Below are 8,923 nucleotides of genomic sequence, written 5' to 3' on the forward strand. Positions count from 1 at the left end.
GGTCTCGTGCCTCTAATCAACCAATGGCTGCTCAATTTAAATGCCTTGCAAGAACCAATAAATTTGTTTGAATATTTTTTTTTCAGGTGCTCCCTGTTTGAGGGCATGATCACCTTGGTCAAAGGTGAGACCAACATGTGGTCTTTTGTTTACTACTTGGCGATTGTGTCCCTGTGAGTTTGAGGTGGCCAACATGCGAGTTTTTTTCAAGTGGTTGATTACTGGCATGTTGATTTCCCATTTTTGAGCCATGTTTTCAACTTGTACTAGTGATTTGCATACTTGTGATTTGCATAATTGGCGGATATTAATCACAAACCATTATTACACATTATTGATGTTTTAATTTAAGATTATTAGGTTTATTATTATCTGAAGTTTACAAATATATATATATATGATAAATCAATACATGCATTTAATACACATAATGATCTGAATGATATGAGTCTGATTTATGTGAAATGGTAGTAATAGGAATATCACCATTTGTACTCATGGTACGGAGAAAAGAGCAATATTTTTCATATCTGTGTTCTTCTACAACATTTCTGAAATCACTTAAAATTTACTCTTGCTAGCAATGTAACATTCAAACAAATATTTGCATAACGTAACGTAAATTCACAGTGAGATTTCCACCATCATGTCTTGTAAAACATCCAGTGTTTAAACTCTAAGACACTTCTGTTGGTTTTGGATTTCCTCTTTGAGTAGCACTTCTTGTCTGTGAATTTCATCTTGTTCAATCTCTTCATGGCTTGGGTGCCAAAGCCGTGATAGCAGCCTCTCAATATTTATTGAATACACTGTATGGGACGGTATTGTACTTCTATAGACCTGTACGGAGAGATCAATATTAACATGGCAGATATTGAAACAAAACAAGTTCATATGTGTGCAAGGAAGTATGAAACTGGTGTGAAGTTTGAAGAATAGCTTTTGTTGAAAACAAAATGGACATCATCCGATCAGAAAAACACAAGTCATTGCACTACATATTTCCTTTGAAGGGCGGCAGTCGTCGTGCCGCGTCCTGTTCGATATGGGACTCATAGCGGCGTATGCAACGTGTGTAAAATACATTGCTTGTTTACATGAAATTCAAACAGGTGCTGCGCGACAACCACCGCGCTTTAAGTTATCAAATTTAGGAAATATATAGAGTTTGAACATGATTGGTCAGGGCATGTCTGAGATATGAATCTGGAACTGCATTAATTTAAACAAAATGGCTGCCACTTTGAATCTGACCTGAAAAAGAAAACGATGTGCATCAATGTCCTATAATATCTAAGTTTGTACAGACTTTGTCCAATAGACCGAGACCAGGTTTAGAGATGACATTAATGCTTGATTTTTAGCATTAAAATGGCTGACATTTAATTGGTCATCTTGAATTGGTTTATCAAACAAAAACAAGTGTATATGTATGATGTATATATATAGTTTGAACATGATTGGCATTTATAACACAAAAGTGGCCACCATTAGGCTCATCTTTGAATATGAACATGCTTATGTATCCCAAGATGCATTCGTGTGAAGTTGGATTATGATTAGAGACTTACACATGGATGTACAGACACACTTCTATACATGTTAATGTATGCACATGACCTTAGAGGTCAAAGGTCTTACCTGTAATGTTTCTAACACATCATATAATGACATAGGTGGTACTGACTTTGGAGGTTGACTCACAGCCAGTAACATTGCAGCTTCACGTTCACCTTCCTCCATAGTAGGCCTGTCTGCTGGTACTTGACTGTGGTTTAAATCTGCTGCACTACACACACTGGAAAGTAATGTTAATACAAGAAAATTTTAACAGTGAGATGCCTAACATGGTAGATACAATATCATATCTACAAACCAATAAGTTGTGCATAGCTTCAAGCTGAATACAGATGGTCATATTTCATACAACATTAATTGTTGTTTGATTGATTGATAAAACATCAGTCATCTTTCCCACACGGTATTGTATACCCTGTTAAAGCGAGGGAGTCATCACCTGCGCATACATCAGATGGCCATAGCGTGTCATTGTTTACAAACAAGCATCTACCCATAAGCCTTTGCGTTTTAGCGTGTATTATCGTTCGTTGGGACTCAATTCCCGCGTGTGTGCAGGTGACGACCCTTCCGCTTTTAACATGGAGCACAAAGTGAGCAATCAAAGTACAATGTACACCTTTTTTTGGTATGTAATGCATTACGCTATGCTGCACCTTTGCCACAATAGAAAAATACAGATCTCTGTTTATTCAACCAATGAGAAGAACTGTAACAAAATAAATGCTGTACTGTACCTTTCTTTGACATGTACAAATTCTTTGTGTTTCCTGAGTTGTTCTGGTTTAGAATTGCCGATACTAAATCTAAAAGAACTTTCTCGTAGTCTATATCCACGTCGCCTACTGGACGTCATTGTTAAAATATTCTTTAAATGTTGCTGCAAACACAAGACATTTACAGAGTTTACATATGTTTACAGTTTACATGTTTACACATGTTTACAGTTATAATATGGGATTAGTATTGTCTGGAGTTTCATATACTATAACACTATTCAGCCTTGTTTGCTTGCTCAAAGCTTACTCCTAGGTAAAGGAAATGTACAAAGCTATTATGAGGCCTCGTTCCCAAGTTCAAAATATTTTTCTATATGTAAACTTTGTTTCCAATAAATATTACAACCACTCTGAAACATGAGAAAGCCATGAAATCAAGTCAACACAAACCAATCAAACACAAAGGGTTTTTCATTTACCGATAATATTCCAGTCCTCTTTATCGATTAAATTTTTCATCTTGGGACACCAAGCAAAATTATGACATATAATTATGAATTATGTCTGACCCTCCTGAGCCAAACTAGCATGATGAAAAACTTACCTCTACAGCAAATCGTACTAATTGAACACAGTCATCTGTTACATTATCCAATTCATATTCCCAGGACGTGACAAACATACGGCCATGTAACATGGATATATCTGGCAAGAATAAATCTCTTGAACAAAATACTAGTGGAGAGTCTTCTGGAATTCCTTTTGCAAGAACTTGAGGTACATTTGTGTATGGCGATGACTCAACAAACCGATGCTAAATGAGAATAAACACGTGATAATGATCCACATCAAAACATTACTAAGAAACAGTTTTACTGCGAATTCATCTAAATTTCATTTGTCACTTCTCTTCACAACAAACTCACCTCAAAGTTCACTCTTGTGTGTTTGACTTTCTTCAATTTCTTTCCTTTCCGAAGCATTCCTCGACTGGACGCCGAACTGCTCAATGATGAATCTTTACTGTTAAGAACTAAACATAAAATATACATACATAAGAATATCAGTTTATTTCCATGCAAGATTGAAGGTTTAACTTTTTCACAACCAGACTTTCTCGCACAAATTATTCTGCACTTTATCCTTATATTCTTCAATATTTCTGGAAATGAGCCCTAATTTTGGAGCCAACAGACAAGATTGAGTCAATTTTCAGCTTTTACTCAAAAATTTGGTTATTTTTGTCCTAGTCTTCTGAAGGAAAGAGCAGACTATAAACAGGACTATTTTGTGAATTTGTGATGAAAAGAGGGAACTGGTGATGAAAAGGTAAACACCAAAATATATGGGCGAATATTACCGTAGAAGTATCAATTTTCACTGCAGTGATCATGATACCATTTTTCCTGATTAACTGATCAAACGCACATGACCAAAAAATGTTTTCCAGGTTTTTTTTTGCAGCCATAAAAAATATAAACAATTGTGTACCAATTATTGCAATGCACAGGTGAATAAAGATGTGTCCTTGAGTGAATGTAAAGCAGAAATAAAAATGCATCCATATTGAACAAAACATTTTACCATCTTGCTAGCAAAGTCATGGTTATTTGATATTCCAGTGGGGTCATAAAGACGAGTGTGGTTTTTTTCATTATGCAGAATACTGCAGTGTCAAAGGGGTGGTATTATTTATAGGACTGTTATTCAGATCACTACCAATGCCTATGTGTCTGACAGCATCGGCAACACAGTGATTGTCAGTATTTATACTGTAATCACTAATGAACAGATAAGCCATGACAGAGTCGCAAACATGATTGACAGTAGTAATTTGCTATTCTTGGCTGTTATTTTGACATGATTTTTCGGCATAGGGTTGATATGCGAACAACACTCAACACTATATTCTTACAATGTATATTCTCATAATAAGATTGTTTGAACTTTAGCTAAATTAAGATTCTGTTAATACATGCATTAATATATAAAGTAAAATTCACTAAAATGGCATGTAGCTATTTCAGTGTGTTTTACAGTACACAAGTTTGTATCGCACCCTCATCGCATGTATGATTATGTAAACTGCAGACCCTTGTTTTTATCTACCTTTGGAAATGTACAGTACTCACCTGGGGAAGATCCTAGAGTTTGGCACTTAGTGAGAATTGCTAATAAAAATTCGTTGTGATAATGTACTGTAGAAAAAAACAAAAAAATGTTTAAAAATGCATATATTGAGATTGTTTAATTACATGAAAAATTGTATAAATATTTTGAGTTTAGTAATTTGTAAGAAGTTTTAGCAAACTATTTTCAAGTACACTTACCATTTTCTGAAGTAAGAAGTCTCCTCGCTTCTAGGTCAAATTCTTCTTTGTTTATCTACAAACACAAATATTTTAATGATTAGGTTTTATGTGAATAGCATTTACTGTGATGGTCACTTTCAACCCACTGCCAGCTTTTGGCTCCATTTGCAAAATTATTTTGTGCAGTATGCTCAGCCTCACATGAAATGATAAGAAAAATTGACAACAACTTTTGATCAAAAATTAAAAGCAAGATCAGAAGCTGTTTGGACATTTCAAAATGGTGAGGAAATTCAGTAAAATTTTTACAAAATTTGAAAAATTTGGCAAAGAATTTTCGACCAGAAAAATATCTGGCTTCAAAGATTTAAAGCCAAAATCAGCTTTGGTCAACAAATAAAACTAATTTTCTAATTATTTATAAAATTTTTTTTATCAAGACCTGGTTCAAATAATTATGCAAAGAAATTATCAAAAAATATATAACTAGCAACCTGACGTCTGGGTTTGTTGATACTGTATTTGCTCTATTAGAAGTACATCTCTTATAGAAGTGCTTGTAAATGATAATTTGTGAACTATCATTTAAATTTTACTTGTTTTGGGCGTAGACACACCACTGACATTTACATAGGAGCATGTGCTACTAAAAGAGCAAATGGGTAGTGTGTTTTCTTTTCTTGTAGCATCTATACCTTAACACTTCGAGCACCAAATTTTTGTCCCGCTTAAATTTTGGTAAATTTGTTCACAATTTTTGTAATTTTCACTGAATTCAATCTTAATTTTGGACTAAACGGACAAAATGTAGCAATGCTTCTAGTTTTTGATCAAAAATTTCAAAACATTTCATGTGAAAAATAGCAGCCTATATGAAGATTACTTTGGTGCTCACGAGGGTAATTGAATTCAGAATACTAATTTCAATACACACCTAACGGTGAGATGTCAACTAGTATTTTCAAGAAAAGTACAGTATCATATGATCACTGATATTAACTCAGATATTCAAGGTGTCAAAGGTCATGAATCATGATAGAAAGATATAAATCAGAGTTTAGTGAGAACTATAGTTTACTTATCGACACTGTTAACAAGTTTGATTACCTTTTGTCGGTACCAAAGCTTCATGTTACTCCAATACCTAGAAATAATAAAAAAAATTAATAATTTTAGTCTATGTGTCATTTATTGCTGGTCCTTGATGTTTTTGAACTTTATTTAATACAAATAGACAGAGAATACAACAATGAATAATTGGGGAAAAAAATGTAATGTTGTTTATATGACTCACGTATTTAAATACAAATTAGTATAATTAAAACCAAATTAGTATAATTAAAACCAAATATACTGAAGTCGGCTAAGGCTGTATGATATCATTTATTTACAAATCCTAAATACATGTATTTATAAAATTAAATGGCAGTTGCACATTGTACAAGCATATGTAGTGACATAAGGTTGTTCTAATTTAGGGGAGACTTTGCTGACTTCAGTGTAATGGTACTTTATTATACCGGTACATCTGTCACCGTAATGTCATAAGTTACAGCATGCCGTAATTTTGCAGTATTTTACGGGGTATTTTCATCCTACCATATCAGGAAATGCGAATTCCAAATATGTAATGATTACGGGTGTAAGCATTCTCTAATAATAAAAACAAACATGGCTGCCACCAGGGTTTGACTGGGCTCCACACAAAGAAGTTTGCTGATTCTTTTCTAAACATTTTGGATTTCGGCATTCCCATGATGTATTCTTGGAAGTAAAAGATGTATAATAATAATAAGGTTAGTATGAGGATACCTCAAAGTATGCACTCAGACAGTACACTGTCGCATCGACCTCCGCTGTACAGTCATCGTGCATACTTGGAGGTATCCTCGTAATAACCTCATACTATAAACATATTTGCAAACATGAATTCAATTAATATGTAATTGTGATTGGCCCAGGAGCTCAACAACATGCAAGTGACATATGGGTTGTCAATTAGAAAATAATTAATTCGTAAACTGTTTTACACCACCCTTACTCAGCCCATTTACTTAATGCATATGATTGTGTAACATTGAACTAACTTATTAATTCAAACTCGATATGATGTCATAGCATCATGGCTGGATTGGTCAAATAGAATTTTCACAGCAATTTTGGAATTCATAAAACATTTATAACATTCACTACTTTTAGTCATACACTGTAAAACCATTCATTATGAAATATATACAGTGTGTATGGTATACTGATGACCTTGCTATCTAATTCTCATAAATAACAGCAAGTGTCCTCTAAAATAGTGACTTTTCTTCAAAAGTCAAAGAAATTTTCCCAATTAGTGTGAATTAAAATTTCAGCAATTCTCATACTAAATCTTGGAGTTGTGTGAAAATTAGGTTAAAAGAACAGTGGTTATCGTGTCCAAATTTTGTGTAAACAAACATTTTTGACATATATGCGGGGTCTGTATCAAACATAATATGACACATGATCACCACCATTGGATTGCGAGGATTAATATCTACCAATCAGGAGACTTTTCTATCACTCACATAAAAAATTCCATGGTAAAGCATTTTGAACACCGGTGGGCCGTTCGCAAAATAAAGGTAGATGTTGTTATTATGTTGTTTTAAATGCACAAATACTTGCGGATATATGCGGATGACCGTAAACCTAGTATACTGGCAAAATAACATTTCCGTATCGTGGAAAGTCCCGTAATTTGTCTTCCAAATTTCACGATTTGGAGTGACCCCAAAGTCAGCTCAGAATAATGCCAAATCCAGAGTGTTATTTGATCCATGTTTAGAATTGTCTTATACGACAAAGTAAACGCTATGATATAGCGTGTCCTAGTAAAAACCATTTCCTAGTGCACTGTGCAGTCGTGTGCTTCCATCTTTGTAAATGTACGTGAACGGAGGAGCGTAAACAATGCTAAATTTTTAAAGACCCAAATAAGGTTTTAGCGTTTACAGAGTAGGAACAGCTTTTAAACCATTGTCGAAAGACAATCCAAGTATATCAGCTTTATTCGCCATATGTGTCTTTACGACATTATCATTCAATACGATGTTCCTTTGACATTGACACTGACTAGAAAATCAAAATCGTACAACAGAGACGATTATCCTAGGTGTATTATCCTTGTTGAAACCTCCAGAGTTGCGCCATAAATACCCCCAGCTGGCTAAACTAATAGAAAGTACTTACTGTTTGGTATTGTCCCCGAGAACATCGGTCAAGTTCTTCCGAGCGGCGTTCAACTCCGTGACGGCAGCCATTTTAAATTGCCTACAACAGCGCCACCGACGGACATAAGTAATTTTCTTTCTATCCTCGGGGGCGGAGCTACGTCACGGACGTTCTACGTTGCTAAGATGCACACCACTGTACCACGTATTTCTCAATCTCCTTCCCAGAGGCCTTTGCGCTTTGTGCAGTGATGATAAGTAACGCGTATCGAACTGTGCGGAGTTCGCGTATTTCTATGGGCTTTAATTTTGTGCGCGCTGCTGTGGAACGCCGGTGGAGCCGGTGAAAACAACACAAACTCAACTTTGAAGTAATCCTAAACAACCAAATTCATACATGTTACACACGTAGGGCTAATCTTGTTACACTGTTCAGGGGACTCTCATCAACCATCGCAAAGTACCGTTTTCTGCGAGTTTTTGGTCTTTGTTTTCACCGCGAGGGTTGCCAGGCGGTAGAAAATGCCCGGATGTCCGCCCCCCCCCCCCGAGGATAGAGAAATCCCAAATTGAGTGTCATAAAAGAATGAAAATGGGATAAAATTAAATAAAGGACGATCACATAACAGTACAAAAAAACAACAACAAATAACATAAAACACAAACGCACTGTTGTACGTGTGTGCAAAGATAACCCGCTAAACTTGCTGTATACTGGCATGTAAATTACAATGCTTGTGTTCGTATAGCCCTGCGTACAGTGCTGTGTGTACGGGGACGCGTTCGGTTGATAGATGTCCCCACCACAGCCCTGCGAACTTCCATAGACAAAGTCCGGGACTTTGAAAAATATAACTTTTTTAATGAAATAATATGCCCAGGTACCAAAAATGATGATCGGTTACCAGATATATCCAGAACTCCCAGTTCGGAGTCCAATTGTGGATGAAATCGGCTACTTTGCCCTAAAAACAAACGCATTCTCTCGCGTGAATGAAATTAAAAATGGCGGCGTTTGGTGGATAATTCCTCCGGTACCTACGCGTTTACAATTTGTCCGTCTTTACTAGTCGTTTTTTTAAAGACATTTCAGTTTCAGATAACTTTATAA

The 8,923-nt window shown here is 35.4% G+C and overlaps 1 protein-coding gene across 1 annotated transcript; it reads right to left on the bottom strand.

Annotated features, from left to right (window-relative positions):
- Positions 1 to 331: 331 nt before the first annotated feature.
- Positions 332 to 8,041, bottom strand: LOC100374829 (transcriptional adapter 1-like). Its single transcript, XM_002735340.4, has 9 exons — positions 7,832 to 8,041; positions 5,717 to 5,753; positions 4,628 to 4,682; positions 4,430 to 4,495; positions 3,224 to 3,330; positions 2,902 to 3,111; positions 2,316 to 2,458; positions 1,642 to 1,798; positions 332 to 840 (listed from the first exon to the last, which is right to left on the bottom strand). Exons 1-9 carry the CDS (start codon positions 7,900 to 7,902, stop codon positions 670 to 672), a joined length of 1,017 nt encoding a protein of 338 aa, XP_002735386.1. The 5' UTR covers positions 7,903 to 8,041; the 3' UTR covers positions 332 to 669.
- Positions 8,042 to 8,923: the final 882 nt, after the last annotated feature.

The sequence above is a fragment of the Saccoglossus kowalevskii genome, chromosome 17 (assembly GCF_978046115.1).
Source record: "Saccoglossus kowalevskii chromosome 17, keSacKowa6.1, whole genome shotgun sequence".
NCBI classification, from domain to species: Eukaryota; Metazoa; Hemichordata; class Enteropneusta; family Harrimaniidae; genus Saccoglossus; species Saccoglossus kowalevskii.